At 43.7% G+C, this 19,692-nt stretch overlaps 1 protein-coding gene across 3 annotated transcripts; it reads right to left on the bottom strand.

Moving 5' to 3' along the window:
- Positions 1-82: 82 nt before the first annotated feature.
- On the bottom strand, positions 83-19,306 carry B9D1 (B9 domain containing 1). Of its 3 annotated transcripts, none has more exons than XM_085855861.1 (7): positions 17,451-17,643; positions 14,325-14,393; positions 11,790-11,901; positions 10,399-10,495; positions 8,569-8,631; positions 8,381-8,448; positions 83-1,022 (listed from the first exon to the last, which is right to left on the bottom strand). In XM_085855861.1, exons 1-7 carry the CDS (start codon positions 17,520-17,522, stop codon positions 826-828), a joined length of 678 nt encoding a protein of 225 aa, XP_085711987.1. In that variant the 5' UTR covers positions 17,523-17,643; the 3' UTR covers positions 83-825. The 3 variants fall into 3 exon arrangements, with proteins under 3 accessions (XP_085711987.1, XP_085711988.1, XP_085711989.1); XM_085855862.1 differs by lacking the exon at positions 17,451-17,643 and adding an exon at positions 19,283-19,306 and having other exon boundaries at positions 84-1,022; XM_085855863.1 differs by lacking the exon at positions 83-1,022 and adding an exon at positions 3,024-4,580.
- Positions 19,307-19,692: the final 386 nt, after the last annotated feature.

Genomic DNA, 19,692 nt, shown 5'->3' with positions numbered 1-19,692 from the left:
TGTCAGGCAGCTGGCACGACCCGTCCGACTCCAACAATACGATTCTTAATATTTCCAAGGGTCATCGCAACATGTTTAAAAACTAACTGCCATACTGAATCATTTGTGATTTTTAATGTGACCTTTAATTGAGATCAAACGTAAGAGTGGGTTGACATCTAACAAAGATGGAGGCATATGCAGACGCATTCGTGTCAAATTCTGTTTTCATTATATTATAGAATGCCAACCAAGACAATTTCAATCGTCTGATAACATCATCAATCACACCAATTGGATTAATATTTCTATCAAGGTAAACAAAATTATTGATAACTGGTATGATTTCATTGTATAATTTAACAGTGGGAGCATTTGGAACAATCACAGTCATATTGGTTGCACACTTGGCAGATGCAAACTTCAAAACTTGCACTTTTTGATAATTCATCAAGAAAAAGTTGCAATTTTCATTCATCATAAGAAACCACAGCATTGTCATCTGCAGATTCCGAAGAATCAATAATATTTTACTTTTGTCCCCATCAAAAGGTTTCTACTGTAGCTTATTCCGAAGCTTATAAATCCATGGATTTATGGATTTTAATTTTTACCACGACCTATTTTGTTTTAACATCTCCCCCAACACCCCCCCCCCCCCCACTACCTCCAGAAAACCTTATTTGTCCTTGTTACATGCTCAGTATTCTGAGTGTTAACACCAGAGGGCTCTCAAGGTGATGGTATAGTGGGAAGTTTCAAATTAAAATGTTCAGTGTACCGATCAAAAGCACTGCAGAGAGGTGAGTGTACTTACAGGAGGGGGGGGATTGCCCCCATCTTACTTCACACGTAATTACATTTGGACTCGCTTTCCTTCATGTTACCATTTTGCTGATGTTCTGAATAATGCATTTTCACTGCATTGTGCATATGGTACAAGTTGTCAAAGCGTTGAACTGAACAATGTTGTGCGTCTCCAGAAATCATCAGGATGAGGAAGATGATTGGGAGGATGTGGAAGATCATGAGGATTGTGGAATCTGTACACAGAAGACATGGATTACCAGGTTTGTAAAAAAAAAAAATAGACAAAAGATCAGGTTTTGGATGAAGAAACCTCAAATGAAAATGTGTACTCCCCCAGGTTGTTGACTTGCCACCTGGAAGATGTGGAGAGGACCTGCCTCTTCAGAGCACACAGCTCGATTGGAAGAATGCAATCTTGGACCCGGAAAGACATTATTTCCAAAATGTGTACTGGGAACCGAGAGTTCAGTCGGTGGATGTTTAATTAGTGAGGGGGTTCTTAACAAGACAATGGGGATGAAATTGTGGATGATGGTGAAAAGGAATAATTGACTCTGGGGGAGACCAGCCAAAGCTGTGAAACCATGTTTGGTAATGGCAAAACCCACCTGGAGCTTCTGGAGCCACAGCTAATGGAAAAGCTGAAAGCTGGGCTGAGCCGTCACAAAATGAACCTGCAGCAACCACACATCAACCACCTCACCTTCAAGCAAAATGAAGCAGAGTTGAGCTGTTCTGGCTTTGGGCATTCTCAAAATTTAATTCTCTCCAAAGGTGACAACCAAGGATTTCATGGAAGCCTTTTCCCCATTATGCCTGGTGTTGGCTTAATGGTTAGGGTGGTGGGCTTTGGATCCTAGGGTCCTGAGTTCAAATCCCGTTCAGCTGTTGAATCAATACCAGGTGGGGTTAACTCGGCCTGTCATCCTTCCGGGGTCGGCAAAATGAGTGCCAGCTTGCTGGTATACTGTGTCGGAGTGGCGACCAATCCAGGATTGTGCCCAATAGCCAAGGAGACTGCTTGAGCAGCACCAACGCTCTGCACAGAGTATGGTCCCAATATCCTCCTCCTCCTCCTGTCAATCTTGGGGGCATTCGGCTTGCAGTCAGGCAGAGTGAGCAGGCAGCAGTATGAAGCAGAGAAGGAAGAGCTAAAGAGGGCTACAGGAAAGTATAGGTTTGGCAGGCAACTGGAGGCCTGAGTGAGAGACATGCCAGTTGCAAGAATATAAGCTGGTGCTCTTGCGTTCTTCTTGTCGATTGAGTAGGAGTCAAAGATTTATACAAGGATTGAGGTGTCATATGAACTGGCGTTTGAGAATCCAAAAGTGCACATTGTATGTTAGATTATTTCACTCTGAAAATGGAACTATTCATGCTTCCTCACGTGGTGTGATTCTGGCCTGATTACACTGACATATTGGTTGATATTGTTACGAATCTGGAAGCCATTTGCACACAGACAGCAGTCCCTAAGCTTAGTTATATCAATAAGTATGTGTATAGTCAGATTCCTCCCTATGTCTAAAGGGAATTACATGTGTGTGCTGCAAAGTTTCTGTCTAGTTAGATTTTTGCAATACCCAACGCCAACAAATCAATCCTTCACTTATTCGCACCATCGACGCCATTGCCCACATGCGTTCGACCACTGACGTGGGCGGAGGTTTCCTCATCTCAGAACGCCGACTCCGCCCAGGAAAGGAGGGGGTTCCCCCCTGTCCAATCATGGATGGCCAGTACATCACCCCACGAAACCCTGTCCAATCAGGGCAAAGATGACCTCAGAGGACCGATCACCCCACACCGCCCGGGGGAGGGATAAGAATCGCCGGGCTCCCCTGAGTGCTCGCTGGAGTTGGGTTGGAATTGTCGGAGAAGAAAGGGGTCAGCAAATCTCCATTGCTCTTGGTGTGCATCGTTGGTGGTCGTCGTTGCCGTGTCTCAAGCTGGTCCTCTGACTATGCCACAGCTGTCGACTTCCATCTCTCATTTTGTCGAGCAATAACCCGGAGTCCGAGCTGGGAATCTCCACTGGCCCTCTGTGAGGAGCGACCCTGGCCCCCGCTATACCGTGTCTGGGCTCGCCGACGACCACAAGTTTCACACCTGCAGTCGCGGGCCAAACCGCACTAGGCGGCCAGGTACCGCCCAAACTCTGACCTCCAGCCTGTCTGTCCCCTTGGCTGCGAGGGTGGAAATAAAGATAATCCGGGTCCATTTTCTTTCGGTGTGTGTGTGTGTGTGTGTGTGTGTGTGTGTGTGTGTGTGTGTGTGTGTGTGTGTGTGTGTGTGTGTGTGTGTGTGTGTGTGTGTGTGTGTGTGTGTGTGTGTCTGTGGTGGCGCCATCCTATAAGTAGAAATTATATGAGTTGATTGCTCATTATACAATGTCTGTATATTCGTGATTAAGTCTGCTCTGTGTCTCCCTTCCCGATTATTGTAAATAAACCCCTGTTAAATGTACCAGCTCGTTGCGTGTCGTTTCTATCATTGACCCAGCATGGTGCGGGCTTGAGAAATAGTGAGGCCGTTTGTGCCGTAAATTGTCATTTGGACTGGCGCGGCTTTGGTAATTTCTGCTCGGTTACGCCGGACCAGAGTCGGTAACAGCGACTCGGTTCGGACAAAGCCGGCCGAGAGTGTGGCTTCCCCGGTAGTTAAATGGCGTGAGTACTTAGGTAAATTGGAATAGACAAGTGGACCCGACCTCACGCCGTCGAAATATTGGCGACCACGGTCCTTTAAGAGACCCGTTGACTCCAGAGTTATCCGGGGTGACGACCTTCGATTCCGGGTGTGAGGTGGGAGACGGCCCTACTGCTACATCTTGCATCGTTCCTCGCCACCGACCCCCGGCCCACAACAATATATCATCACTGGCAACCATAACCATTTTCGGGTGATTGTGGATTATTTTTTGTTATCATTACGGTTTGCTGTTACCATTTTTATATTGCAATGTTTATGTTATTTTATGGTTTAAACATAGTAGTACCATGCAGGAGTGTATCAGTACAATGCTTTCAAAGCTGTAAATGATTTCACAGTATGATCTCAATTAAAAACAAAAAAACCCAGAAGCCTTCGTCATTAATTTTGTGTAAAGAGCATGTGTGTGTGTATTGTCGTGACCCGGTGGTCCAACAATAGACAAGTGGTATGGAGGTTGCAACTTGGAATACAGCTGAAGGCAGCAGGGTTAAGGATTTTGATTCTAACCTTTGGAAAACTGAGCGACTAAGCATCAGGAGAAACACACCATTATGAGATTGGGATTAAAAAACCCAACCCACAAGTCCCTGCAGCATAAGCTGCAGGTGGAGGTACGAGTGCATTCCACAAAGAAAGAACCTCACAGCTTAAAGGAAATAAAGTAATGCTGTCAAAATGACATTTGGTCCCAAACAAAAGTTGTTACAACAAAACACTCTGTCTGCAACAATTTTCTGATCGTTGTTTGAATGTGTTTAGGCAACTCGGCCTGGTTTGTTAGTTCATCATACGCATATTTGACCAGGTTCGCCATTTGTTGCAAAGTCAGTTACAAGTTCGGCCTGCATGCGTGCACCATTTTCTCAGGATTGTGGTTTTGGTACTGATGCAGTACCCCCATTAACTTATCCTGATCTGTGCCTAGAACAAAGAGGCAGCACCAGCGGCTGAGGATCCGAAGCCTTCCGCAGACATGTGAGGGAAGGATGATGTTGTCTCATAACCTAGTTTCTTCAAATCCTTTGTCACAATGTTGAAACAAACTTGAACGTGGCCTTGTGAACGCACCCTGGTGACTGGCAATGGAGACAGGAAATTTTATGTTAACCCGTTGCACACCATTTTTGTGAAAACAATGTCAACGTTATTTCCATAAGCAAGTTCTTGGTAGTTCAGTCAATAAGAACCAAAGTCAGATTGATGCATCTTGCTAAAAGGAAACTACTCTGAGTAGTAACATGTGCAGGGGTGATGAGAAGCAAGAGTTAAACGAAAATGCCACAATACTACAAATAAGGGTGAACACAAAAGAGGAATGATAAATAAAATGGTTATGAACAAATCCTAAGTGATGCAAATTCAAACTCTAATGGCACTTGGTAGAGCGCAAACATCCGCTAGGCTGAACAGTTTACATTTTGTATCCCACTGATTGGCCAGATTCCCATCTGGATCAATTCATCCATGTCAGACACCCAACCTGTCCACCAAGTTTCATCCAAATCCATCCACAGCCTTTTCAGATATCATGCTATATATTGTTTTCAGCCCCATCTCTCAATAGTGAAGAATCACTTAATAATTTATAGTATCCGAATCCATCCATCGGGACCATACTCTGTGCAGAGCGTTGGTACTGCCGAAGCAGTTTCCTTGGCTATTTGACACATTCCTGGATGGGTCGCCACTCCCACACAGGATACCAGCAAGCTGGCACTCATTTTGCCGACCTCGGAAGGATAACAGGCAGAGTCAACCCCACCTGGTATTAATTCAACAGGTGAGTGCGATTTGAACTCATGACCCTCGGATCCCAAGTCTACCTCTGTTGCCATTAAGCCAACACCAGGCATAGTATCCAAATGGGGATCTGGATTTTCACCAAAATCTAATCAGTTCGTCCTCGTCACATACCCAACCTATCCACTGAGTTTCCTCTGAATACGTGCATAACTTTTTGAGATATCCTACTCACAGACAGACAGACAGACAGACAGACAGACAAACAGGGCTGAAAACATAACCTCCGTCTACCTTCAGTGGTGGAGGTAACAATTATTTTACTCAAACAATAGTCATCTACAGTTTCTCAAACAAATCAAACCTCCTCTTGGGAAGGTGCATTATAACCAGTAACCACTTGTGGTTTTACTCTGTACTCAGAAAATAGCCAATCTTGTGCCAAACCCAATACTCAAACACCTGTTCCACAACCTAACAATGCTATTCCTTGCATTCAAGAAGGTGCGATCTTGTGGAAATACCTGGAAATATCCCTTAAAGAGCTTGTAGATTCAAACGCAATTGAAAATAAAGGATTTGTTCTAATCGTGTTGGATGCAGCTCATTGTGTGACGACTCATTTATGCGCGAGTACAAGTGCAATTATGTTGTTTTCAAACATGTTCCAGTTTAGATGCTTTTTTATTTATTTTGTGAGCGATTTCCCTCCAAACCAAACCAACTTAGAATGCTCTGGCCAGCAACATTTGATAAGAGACAGTAAACCATCACCTGCCTCAACACTTGCTGCAAAGGATTTTCTCATATGGTTAATAAACGCTGCGTTGTTTGGGGTTGGACAAACTTGTGTGGCAATGCTTTAGCCATGATGTATATGTTTATAACGGATAATGCACAGGGTGAATGAGAGGTACATTTTGTGCAATTAACTTTAAATAACATTGCAAAGGGAGCTCTGGATCCATTGGTTTGCCACGAACACTGCTGGGGACCGTCTCAACAAAATTCCCGACCTTACGGGCATCATTCGCAATTCGAGTCGGTTAAAATGAAAGCTGTCGAAGTGATCTTGATGGTTTTGGACCAAGTTGTTTACATGGTAAAGGTACCTCGTGTGCCACAGTGCATCCGTGCCTACGGGTCGTCTCAACTTTGCAAGCCGTCTCTCCTTTTTGAGGCCCATCCACATTTACAGGCCATGTTTTTAAGAACAAGGAATCTGCCTCTTCACAAATTTTCATCGTGTATGGTGAATTTTATTTTAATGAAGGATGAGCTCGGAAATTTAATGACCCTATACTTTTATTTTATACGGAATCAAATTTTTTTTTATTGATGAGGCCTTCAATTAATTGGATGCGGATCATAGCAAAGCACATGTCCACAAAATATTTAATTGAACGATTATGCGAGTTTGCTGCAACATGTGTCGAGACATATTGTGATGCCATGTACTTCTCCAATAAATGACTTTCCACGACATCTAAAAACGCTTCTTTGTGTGAATATGGAAATTATAAATGATACTCAGACAAATTTGCAGAACAGATAAAACTTTATCCTTCACGATTCATCTTCCTGAATAAGATTAACTATTCTACACTACACCACACACACACACACACACACACACACACACACACACACACACACACACACACACACACACACACACACACACACACACACACACACACACACACACACACACACACACACACACACACACACACACACACACACACACTTCACTCAATGACGTCAGTAATGATGGACCTGTGTTCAAGGAGAACAAAAAATAAAAAAAAGAGCATGATTACCTCAAAACACATTTCATCATGTGCTTTAAAAACCAGGTTCATGTTTTTTTTGTAGGTAATAAAAATAAAAATAATTCTGATATATTTTTAACTCACCTGGAACATAGTTCAGGTGAACTTATGGGATGGCACGTCAAAAAAGAATCAATCAACACCAAAAGAATTGGCTCACACAGTCAGGATGATTCGAGGAGGTATGACTGAATGCTTTTGCTTCCTCATACAGCGTTCATCGGAGTGTTCTTTATAGGAAACTCAAAGTGAACGGTTGACGGAAAGGACTCATTCAGGTCGCCAGAGGGTAACAACCCCTCATGGGGATCGTTATCACGTCACCCTCGTCAGAAGGAACCGCTTTTCAACATCACAGTCTCTCCAGAATGGCTCGCAAAGAGCAATTAGCCACCAAACTCCGACCCAGACAATTTAGGACAAGCTTTATGCCAGTGGTATGAAGTCCAGTCGAGCACTGTTCCACATCTAATTCCAATATCACAAACAGAGCGTGAAGTGTTGGTGCAATGTTCTCATCAAAGAAGTGTCTCGATTCTGCCTAGACTTTAATGATAGATGGATGTAGTAGATTCTGGAGATTAGGTGGGCAGCAATTTGCCAATTGCACCATGAGGCAGCATGATCGGTTTGGTGTGGGCAGTCAGATGGTATGGGCTGGCATTCATGTGTTTGAAAAGAACTAATCTTGTCATCATTCAGAGGGGTTGAGATCATGACAGCGAGAGTTACCACTCTAGAGTCTAGACCAACAGAAACGCCCCAAATTAATTTGTACGGAGGACAATGCCCATTCAAGTTGCCATCAACACTGCACTTTCTGAACACATCATCACCCACATGGGGAGGCATGCACGATTTCTGGACTCAAATCTGATTTAGCATGCTTGGGACTTCCTAGCAAGGTGTGTTTGTGGTCAAGAAGTCAACCGACTATCTCGTGATCAACTACAAGTGGCCACAATCGCCGGCGAATGACGCAACATCACGCAGCAAGAAAAGGGTTATCTGATTTGGTCAATTATACGTTTTACAAGCTTGTATTGTGGTCAAGGGTGGTCACACATTATTAAAACCCTTTTTTTGTCAACGTAAAAGTGTCTGTTATCATTTGCTGACCGGTGCCGGAGCCAATTTGAGCATTCATTTCAGACAACCACGTATTTTTTTTTCGCAGAACAACACAATTTTGGCTTCTATCCATGTCATGTTTGTTCATGGAGTGGACAGAGCAATGCATGGACAAGCAACAATTAAAATTTTACAATTAAAATACTGATGGACTATATTTAAAATCTTGCCTTCACGTCCTTCACCGCGTGCAACAACTCTCAGGTCTGTGTATTCCGGTCTCCGTCCTTTCAACCAACTGGACAAAAACAGGCACATACATGATGAGCGAGATCAATTCCACAGTTTCACCCAAACTGCCGATCGAAAACAACAAATCAATTGGACTCCATGATACAATTGATACATTTGCACTTACCTCATTAATCTCTGCAATAATGACGAAGATTCCGGAACAAACATAGGAATGGTCCGCGTGTGCCTGTAAAGTGAACAAAAGTTCTGGATTTGCAAACTTGGCTTTTAAACGGTACAACCTCAAAAACTATGGTGAAAGCCTCCGTTATATGGAACCAAAATCTCATGTTTTGGTGCCGTTTAATAATGTTACATAACCCAAACCATGCAGGCAATTGTTGCATGCTAAGGGTGCCCTCATAAACGGTGCTGAAAGGCCATAGATCATTTTGTGTCATTCACTCACCGTATGTGCCATGATTTTTTAAAAAAAAACTTAAAGGTTAAAGGCCTCAAGGGTCAAAAGCCCTCAGAAGCCGTGTAAATAGACATGTGACAGCACTTGTTAGGTGACCTAACGGATGGGACAGACAAGTGACCTAACAATGACAGCACCTTGCCTCACATGTCTCTCCACCACCTCTCCTTCCACTCAACCAATCCTCTCTCTGTACTTTAAGGGAGAGGTTATTACCTCCACCACCAAAGGTGGATGGAGGTTATGTTTTCATCCCCATCTGTCTGTTTGTCTGTGAACAGGATAGCTCAAAAAGTCGTGGACAAATTCGGACGAAACTTGGTGGACAGGTTGGGTGTGTGACAAGGAAGAATTGATTCAAATTTGATTAAGATCTGAATCCAGATCTGAGAATTTTTTAAAGTGCTTCTTCATCATTGAGAGATGTGGTCAAAACGATGTATATCAGATCTCAAAAACGTTGTGGACGAGTTATGACAAAACTATGTGGATGAGTTGGTTTTGTGACAAGAATAAGCCGATTCGATTTTCGATCAGGACCAGATCCAGATCTCGCTCATTAGTGGGATGCAAAACATAAACTGTTGAGCCTGGAAAGATGTGTGTTCTACCGAATGCTGTTCTAGTTTTGTGTATAATTCAATTCTGACAACTCAAAAAAAAACAAATAATAATAATTAAAAAAAATAAAAATAAAAAATAAAAAAAAGAGTCCTGGGTCCAGTCAACTCTTGAGCCTCCCGAGTAATTATGAATATACTCTGCCTCAAGTATGAGCATTTGACATCACTACAACAGGCCAATCTCATGTCACTAATAATGTTGGGATAAAGGCCATAAATGTATTAAACCAATGGACCTGTGGGTTGAGTGGTTGGGGGAATGGTGCAAAACTTTTTTTTAAATTGAGAAAAGGAAGTGAAGGAGCCACGATTATAGCATCTAATTTGAGCCCAGGGTGATTTATATTGTCAAGGCCACTTTTTCACTTTTGGTTGACTTTTGAAAGGTCACAGGAAGGAGAAATAATGATAAAATAAAAAAATGGCGAGAATTTTTAAAAACTCAATGTGCCTGAAAAGCCTCAGGTGAATTTTCCTTTCAAATTCTGAGAGGGATGGGTATTAAAATGCCCCTTTTCTGGTTGAGCTGATGTGTGATGACCCCAAAGGTTAATTAGGCCGTCAAGACTGACCAATCTCATCCTCATCCTCAGTTTGTGACAATTTTGTCACAAACTAATGTGCTGCAACCGGTTCCTATTGAACCGGTGAAGCATGTGTGGTTTCCAACATGCGCACAATCTAGAGTCGCGAGAAAACTCGCCAACCCTCAATGCCAATGTACACGTTAGCAAAACTTCACAGTCAATCATCACCAAGAGAACACAACAAGGATATTACACTGCACATGTAATAAATAGATGGCCCAAAGACAGCTTTCAGTAGACCAATTCAGCTTTGGCTTGAATCTAGCATTTTACCATGGAAACATAATATGAATCGTGTTAAAAGATAAGCGCCACACTCTTACCGGCCAGGTGTAATGGGAATGTGCACTGCACCGTAACCACGCACGACGTCATTTCCAAACACATCAGGTCCATACACACTTAACACCAACTGCGGCCCTGCAGCAAAATGCATCAAAAATCCAGCCAAAATTGATTCAAGACACAAAAATCCAATTTAACAATGAAGTACAACAATGACAAACTCTAGTTTCAGTTTCTAGACTGATGGTTGACCATAACATATTAACTTTGATGAAATTATACATGTAAAAATATATACATATATATTATATACGTACACACAAATAAAACTCTTCAAGTCTTTTTGTCATGGTGTGCGTAATGCAAGTCTAATAACCGAGTTTAAAATTCCCCTGTGTGTCAAATATTTTCTTCTCGGTTTCTAACCAAGTAAACCTCTCCATGAGGTGAAGAAGTAGATACAGACACAACATCAACTAGAACAGCACTCAGTGGAGCGCATACCTCCAACAGGCTGAATCGATTACGTTTTGTTTCCCACTGATAGGCCGGATCTGGATCCGGACCTGCACCAAAATCAATTTGGCTTGTTCTTGTCACCTAACGAACAACTGATCCACCAACTTTTGTCACAAGTTGTCAACAACTTTTTGAAATATCATGCTATATATATTGCTTTTGGCCAACCGGGCGTAGTGGCGTGCGCCTGTAATCCGGCTACTCGGAGGCTTGGGTTGGAGGATTGCTTGAGGACGGGAGCTCTGCGCTGGGCCGCGCTATGAGAGGGTGCAGAGCAGCCCAGAATCATGGCGAAACCCAATCCTTATCCCTGTGTCGTAAGAGGCGACCAGGGTTGCGTCAGGAAGGGCATCCGGCGTAAAACCTGTGCCAAATCAGTATGCGGATCATAATGGATGATCCGCTGTGGCGACCCCTAACGGGAGCAGCCGAAAGACGAACAACATATTGCTTTTGGCCCATCTCACAATTATGAAGAATCACTTTTAAAAAAACTCTCGCATTTGGACCTGGGTCTTCACCAAAATAGAATCAATTCATCCTCATCATACACCAAACCTGTCCACCAATGGTCGTCAGAATCCGTCGATAACGATTTGAGATTTTGTGTTACATCTTGTTTTTAGCCCTATCAATCAATGGTGAAGAATCACTTTCAAAATTTCAAGAATCTGGATCAGGATCCAGATCTTTACCAAAATATAATCAATTCATCCTTGCTTCACACCCAGGCTCTCCACCAAGCTTTAGCTACATCCATCCACAACTTTTTGTGATATCCTGCTCACAGACAAACTGACGGACAAACAGACAAACATGGGTGAAAACATAACCTCAGTCCACCTTAGGTGGCAGAGATAATCATCACAATGACAACCTAATCAACAACAAATCACAGCAAGTTGCTCACAACCAAACGGGTTTGTGCTTTTAAAGGTGACGTCCAGAGGAAAGTTCCACACGAGAAGCTCTTGACTCCCTTGATTCTTCGTAGAAATCTGTGAGATTCCCTCCTCCAGCCCCTGGATAAATAAACTCTGGGTTCATCAAAGCGAAACCGGCATTTACATTTTTTTTACACTGATGCAGTTTGTGTATAAAAGTATTTCATTATTAACTGCAGCTTGAACAAAACGGAATTAAATTGTGGTGAATACCAAAAATGCACAGTCAAGACATGCCAGTCAAGATCGAGGAAAAAAAATAGCAACTATTTCTCATGCCCACATGCAGGCATAACTGTTGTAATACTAATCCCCCCTTCTGACCTAATCTCACCTCGTGCTCCTTTACCCGGTGAGTGCCACTTCGAATGCCCTCACCAGGATAATTATTTTCACACTACCCTCCTCTAACTAATCTATCACCCGCTAATGCGAATGAAACTTTGCCCGGGAATAGGTTGTTCACCTGCACCCACATTGCTCAAAAACTCTCTACCCCACTCTACTCTAATGAGCCCCCAGCGTTCACGGAGGTGCTTGGCGTAATCTCCACATCAAAGGTTGGAGCGATCCAGGAGGGCATTTCATCGCCCCTGGAAGGTCGTAGTCGGTCGGTGTGGACGATCCAGGGAAGGGCATGTGGCCCCAATTTTACCTTAATCACCACATCACAGATTTGCAACAGGACGACCCCTGGGCCCTGCCAAGGCAAGGTGAGCTTTGGACATTTGCCCTTCCTTCTCCAGGGATTGAAAAACCAAATCTTCATCCCCGGAGAGTATACGCTCGCCTGACTTCGATGGACACATCTGCGCTTCAGCTTTACACCCGCCAGATGGAGTTGGCGGTGCGAGAAGGCATGGACCCATTCCATACCTTCCACCAAGTGACGTGCATAACCCTCCCTCATTCCTGGGCAAAGGAGCGTAAGCATTAGCGAGCGATAGATTAGTTAGAGGAGGGTAGTGTAAAAATAATAATGCTGGTGAGGGCATTGGAAGTGGCCCTCATTGGGCAATGGAGCACTAGGCTAGATTAGGTTAGAAGTGGGGGTAGCAGGAGAAGTTATGCCCACATGAGGGCACAGGAGCACTAGGATAGGGGGGGTTAGAACTAAATAGGAGTAAGAGAAACAGAGTGTGAGAGACGATTGACATGTCGTGGGGACGTAGCTATCTTAGCGACAGAGTTAAAAGGAATGTGTGTAGTGTAAGGGATGACAGGGTGAGCACAAGTTATTCAGTGGGAATGGTGTTAGTAGATGGTGCCAGTGTGAATGGAAATGTGTAAGTGAGAATGAGCATGTATGGAATGAATGTGGGTCAGCGGCCTGAGAGTGAATGTAACTGCAGCGTGTATGGTGCGAAGGAAGGATTGGGAGGGAATGAGCCCTGCCCAAGGAAGCTCCAGGCCGTAACAATATATAAATATATATATATATATATATATATATATATATATATATATATATATATATATATATATATATATATATATATATATATATATACAGTCAACCCCCGCTTCATCGCGGTTCACCTATCTCGCCCCCGGTTCATCGCGGGTTTTCCCTTGGAACGTAACTAATTTTTTCTGCGGATTCCCCCGGTACATCGCGGTAATAATATATAAAATATAAATTACTTAAGCAATAAATTATAACGCGTGGCGCTCGACCAGTCACACAACGCACGAGACAAAGTTTCGCTTGTGAACTTCGAATATTTTCTACGTTTTTTTCTCCAAGCCCCACGATGCCGCCCAAACGCCCTGCACCTTCTAAGGCTTCTGGCAAGGAAACGAAGCGCCAGAGGAAGGTCCTGGGACGCTCTAGGAGAAGGTTAAGGTGAAGGTGCTCAATATATGCTTTGGGAAGGAAAAAGGTTTGCCGCTGTTGGACGAGCACTGCTCATACCCAGCACCTCAAAACCGACCAGACCAGACTAGTCGATCTCAGGCACCTCAAACCCAATCACTGCCAAACCGACCAGACGAGACGAGTCGATTTTTTGGGGGAGGCGTCCATTCATCGCGGATTTTCACTTAGCACGGGGAGGTTTGGAACGTAAGCCCCGCGAGAAACGGGGGCTTACTGTATACACACAAGTGTTGTGTCAGTTGTTCTGCAGTGACCTGCAATGTCTGATCCATCCATCACCGGGCAGAGGGGGAGGGAGAGTTGGGGCAGGTGGAGAGAAGGGGAATCCTCCAGGCAATATGTCCACAATCAGAAATTCTGGATGAGGTTATGATGTGATGATAGAATTGTGATCACAGTGTATTTGATCTTGACTACAAAGATTTTCCTTCAAACCTATGATCTTCCCTTGCTGCAGGACATGAACCAATCGGTGATCTCTCAGGTTGATTTGATTGATTGTGCTATCCTGATGGTTACCAGTGATTGCTTTTTTTGAAAAAAGGGAAAGGGCCGATCATCTAAACGCAAGCTCAAGATGTCATCAATGTCACAAATAAAAGAGGATTACAAAATAACTTACAGCTGTTGGGGCCCAATCGTTCCCAAACACGAAGCAGTACTTGAGATACAAGTCGTCAAACTCTGGAAACTGGTGAAAAAACAAACACGCATTGGTATACCGATGTGCAAAGTCACAACAAATGTGCATAGGCATAGCAAAACATGCTTCAAAGGATAAACCATCAAATCAAACAGAATGTCTTACGAACAAATGAAATTTTCACTTTCCAGGTCTTTAACTGCTTCATCATGTCCTCAAGAAAGGACTCGAGTCGGCGAGCAAGTATTCTTACAAAAAACTAAAATTTAAATTGCAATTCAGTGTGACTTCAAAGCACTTCCTTTCAAACTCAGCTTTCCCATTCAAACTGAGGCGTTGGCCCTACATTTCAAACAGTTCAACCAATTGGTACTTTTACCGGAACGTCTGTGCCCATTGTCTCGTGTTCCTCCCTCCAGTCTTTTGAGATCACTGCCTCATGATTTCTCCCTACCCACCCACTATACCTCCTCCTCCTCCTCCTCCTACTAATTCCACAGCCCCAATTAGTCTACTCTTACTGACCCCCCCCCCCTGCTTGCTTTCTTTTCTGTCACTCGTGTACTCAAGTGTGATGTCTTTGTCTCCCTGATCCTCATTGATCCTCTGCACATTCTAGAACTTGCTGCCCTCTGTCGTTTACCTCCTCCCTGATAGGATGTTTCATGTCACAATATTGTGTTAATCCATTTCTAATTTTATCTTCCTTAAATCCATGGCATGTAAAAGTATGTTCTTGTTCCTGACCCCATTGATAGTCAAGCATTTCTGAGTTACATAAATCTTTTGTTGTTTGACATATAACCTTGTCAATTGTAGGTAGGTTAAATCTACACCAATTGTGATATAGGAAATGAACTCCTCTTTAATATGAGGGGTCATTTGTGTATATAGGTTTAGTGGTTATGATTTTAGGACAATATGAATTACCCCTACCCCCATCCTACATCTTCGCTTTTGCCAACATTTTGTTATCAGAGGGGGCTCGCAAAAGTGCTGACTGTGTTGTTGCGCAAGAGTTTCACCATTGCCAACATTGGTTTTCATATACTCAAAGGGTGTCTCTTTATGAAAATCAACACAAAAATTTTATAGCAGACCGGGCAATTTTTTTTTAATTTTGATCGGTTGGCTCCCGGACTATGAGCCTCTATTTATACACAAGCCAAAGTACAAGGTTCTACAAAAACTAGGACTGCAATCTGTGGTTGATAGCCATTTGGATTTCACAGTTTACTGCACAGTCGTGATTCCACTTTAGTAACTTGTTGGCCTGATGCAAATTATCATTGTTACGTGTGTGTGCATTTGTTTTTTTTTCCTCCTTTATTTCCACTTTCGTTGCTTATTACCCCCGCCACCTAAGGTGGACGGAGGTAATGTAATTACCCGTTTGTTTGTCTGTCTGTTTGTTTGTCAGTGAGCACGATTTGTCAAAATGTTATGGATGGATTCAGCCCAAACTTCGTGGACAGGTTGGGTGTGTGTCAAGCACAAATTGATTCGATTTTGGTGAAGATCCGGATGCAGATCCGTCCTATCAGTGGGATACAAAACGTAAACTGTTCAATCCGGCGTTGTATGTTGTTGTTGTTGTTCGTCTTTCGGCTGCTCCCGTTAGGGGTCGCCACAGCGGATCATCCGTTATGATCCGCATACTGACTTGGAACAGGTTTTACGCCGGATTCCCTTCCTGACGCAACCCTGGTCGCCTCTTACGACACAGGGATAAGGATTGGGTTTCACCATGATTCCGGGCTGCCCTACACCCTCTCATAGCGCGGCCCAGTGCAGGGCTCCCGTCCTCAAGCGATCCTCCAACCCAAGCCTCCGAGTAGCCGGATTGCAGGCGCACGCCACTACGCCTGGTTTCAATCCGGCGTTGTATGCATTTTGTAAATCTTTGCATTCAATTAAACTCACACAGTACAAAGTGTGGTTCTCGTAATATTTCTGTTATTACCAGTTAATCATTCGCGTCACGATATTAAGTCAGTTTCAGCAGAATCAAATTTTGCGAATTGTTGGGAACCAGGTCGATGAAACTCGAAGAAAGGTTTGACAGTGGAGGGAGGGGGGGGATACATTACGGTATTTGGTCAGTGTGACCACTCCTTGGCTTTTTCACAAGATCTTGGCTATTCGTTGTTCACCTTGGCTTTCTATAAGTTTTCTTGGCGTAGAGGTTTCTATTATCATCGCTTTTCTGAAACATTGTGAATTCTTGGCATTTATGAAAATGAGGAGTGGTCACATGGTATTTGGTGCTGACGTGTGGTGGAAACACTGCCTCTGCTTTATCACTACAAGATCAAAGAGGGATGACATCAGGTCGTCATCCCATGATTTGGAACTGAATAACATGGGACCTTGACCCAATGATGGTTGAAAGCGATCCTTTCAGATACTAACCCTGAAACCGAAGTACGTTGTTAAAGAAGGGTTACGTGTGCACGTAAAACAAAACAAGATGGTCCCAAAGTACATCGTCAGCGAATTATATTTTGTATACATGGTCGAGGCTCATGGAAATGATAGAACAAAAATGGAAAGGGGGAAACACCACCAGGAGAGCGAGTGAGATCAAGGGCAGGGGTGGAGAAAGAAGCATGGGGAGGGTGAACAAGCTGAAGTACAGCAAGAATTGGAAGAGGAAGGCGGGGATGAAACAGAAGAGGAACAAAAGAAAAGAGGTGAGAGAGAAGGGGGGGGGGAAGGGAGTACCTAACTGTACTTGGGAATGGGGTCATTTGGTCGTCAAAAGTTCAGATGAGCCAAGGAAAGACCTTGCATGATGGAGGATGCCCATAAGACGGGTGGCTTTGGAGGATATCTTGAAAATTTGGTCTGCCCAAGAAAGTTCGTTCCCTTACAAGGAACTTCAACGAAAGAGAGCAAGACCATTAGATCAGGCTCATAAAAACCTGCGCTGTTGTTGTTGTTGTTGTTGTTTGTCCATGATCGATCCTTTTAAAATGATCCATTGTGAGTTCGAATTCGTGACGTCTCCGATGGCTGCTTCTGTTACAAATCACATTCAATGATCTAGATCCGTTGGACAGAGAAATAGCTTCGGGAGAAAAAGAAATAAAGGAATCATCTCACCAGTCCGCTTTCAACCTGCCCACTGATCATCAGCATGAACACCGTGGATGCGCTCGGTACAGCCGTGGCCATGGTCTGAACGTATTGGCTCGAACTGATTAATAATATAAGCAGTCAATAAATTAACAAACATGGAAGTGCAAAACTGTCGGCGTCCTTGGCAACAGCAGCCGGAAATGACGTCATCGGCCAGCAGTCACCGAACAGAATTAGGCGCTTCGCTTTTATCCAATTCCGAAAAATATTGTCAGGAATTTCAATCCGTTTCATTCGACGCAACACTTCATGAGATTGAGTTTTTTTCCGAATGAATGCAAAGCAATTCTCCAAAAAAAAAAAAAAAAAGAAGAAATTCCTCCTTACCTATACACCGCCTTACCTATACACAGCCTTATCGATTATTATCGGAATCGTCACGTAAGTTATTTTTCAAGGAACTTCAACGAAAAAGGAAAACATTAGGCCCATCAGAGCCAGCGCCGTTGTTCCGTCGCTTTTTCGATGCCGATCAGCAAGCAAGAAAGCATCACGTGACATTTTAAAGCGTTTGGGATGGGATCACCACATCACCACATCACCCCATCAGGGTTCGAACCGCCGTCCTTCCAGAATCAGAGCACACGGTGTAACCATTGAACGACTGATTCACTGGTGTAAATGTAAGAAAAAGAAAAACAGCCTTTTTAATCGTGTTGGCTTGAAATGAACATCTGACCGCTCCGGCATTGAGGTAAATATGTTTCCCGCCAAAAAAAGCAATAAATCGCGCTTCATAATATTACCTATGTCAGTTTACCAAATTGTTTGTGTGTGATCGTGACTCGATTCGATATGAAACCAAACATTGGCTGTCCACGAACCAAATTGTGGGTCAACTTAGCTAAATATAGCATAACAATTGTGCATTTTGTGAGGAAAGCACCAAATTTGGCACACTAGTAGCCTAACATATTATGAACAGGTTTGGATATTGGGCCATCTCAAATTCAGCCGCTGATGGCTGTGGCAGCCATTTTCCACTGCCATCAAAAATTTTGAGATGGCCCAATATCCAAATGTGTTCGTAATATGTTAGGCTACTAGTGTGCCAAATTTGGTGCTTTCCTCACTTAATGAACAATTGTTATGCTGAGTTGCCCCACTATTGTTTGCCGAGATGGACTGCATGACAGCCACTTCCGGCAACTTTGAGTAAGCGTCGATCATCACCATAAGTAAACGGCCCATTATATTACTGGCTCCGCAAAATCTACATGCACTGTCATGCTCTATCGGTGGGTGGACACGAGACACGGGAGGGATTATCAGCATCAGTCAGATGGCACATGCTTTTACCGTCCGCTCAATGTTTGCATCAAGCCTAGGCCACCACAACAAACTCCGGGCTAAACTCTTCGCATTCACCAAATCACCACGCCAAAGTGACCCTCGTGCAACTGATTGAGACAGTTCTGAGGAAATGAAGTGGGAATAGCACAACCTTGAGCTAAAGACAGCCCGGGAGCACGCGATACGTATGGAGCATATTTTTGACGTCAAGAGCAACTCGCGCCAACATCCAGACAATACAACGTGCGCAATACGCAACAAAACGGGATTGTGACGAATGTCAGCGGTCACGTCCAAAGCGAATACCAGACCAGGCTTGATCTGGTCAAACATGTACACCTTGAGCTCGTCTGTGGGTTCAGCGATGACCTTAGGAGACGGCAGTTGAGACAGGCCATCACGGTTAGCGTGCTGTTCGGAAGCACAACATTTGATTTCGTAGTCATACGCACTAAGAAAGAGACACCGTCTCTGTAGTCGAGCAGCGGTAGTGATTGGAATACCTTTCCGAGGATTGAACAAGAGCTGATGCCGCTGATGATCATTTTGTAGGAGGAAATGTCGACCTATCGAGTAGTGACGAAACTTCAACACGCCCCATACCAGACTCAGCGCTTCATGCTGAATTTGAGGATAATTCTGCTCTGTGGCCATCAGAGCATGTGATGCAAAACACTGGAAGCTGACTCCCGTCATTCTTTGCCTGAGTCAAGACAGCACCAATGCCGTACGACGAGCTGTCACGTGCAAGAATGAGAAGACGTGAAGGTTCGTAATGCGTGAGAATTGTCTCTTCAGGAAGACAAGGTTTTACTCGTTCGAATGCTGCTTGTTCCGTCGAATTCCACCTCCAACGAACATCTCGACGCAGCGTGCGAGTCAATGGGCTGAGCTCAATGCTTAGGTTGCTGAC

This window comes from Eptatretus burgeri, chromosome 15 (genome assembly GCF_056783735.1).
Source record: "Eptatretus burgeri isolate ZD-2024b chromosome 15, Ebu_testis_v1, whole genome shotgun sequence".
NCBI classification, from domain to species: domain Eukaryota; kingdom Metazoa; phylum Chordata; class Myxini; order Myxiniformes; family Myxinidae; genus Eptatretus; species Eptatretus burgeri.
The sequence above is the reverse complement of the archived record's forward strand: the minus strand, read 5'-3'. Positions and strand labels throughout refer to the sequence as shown.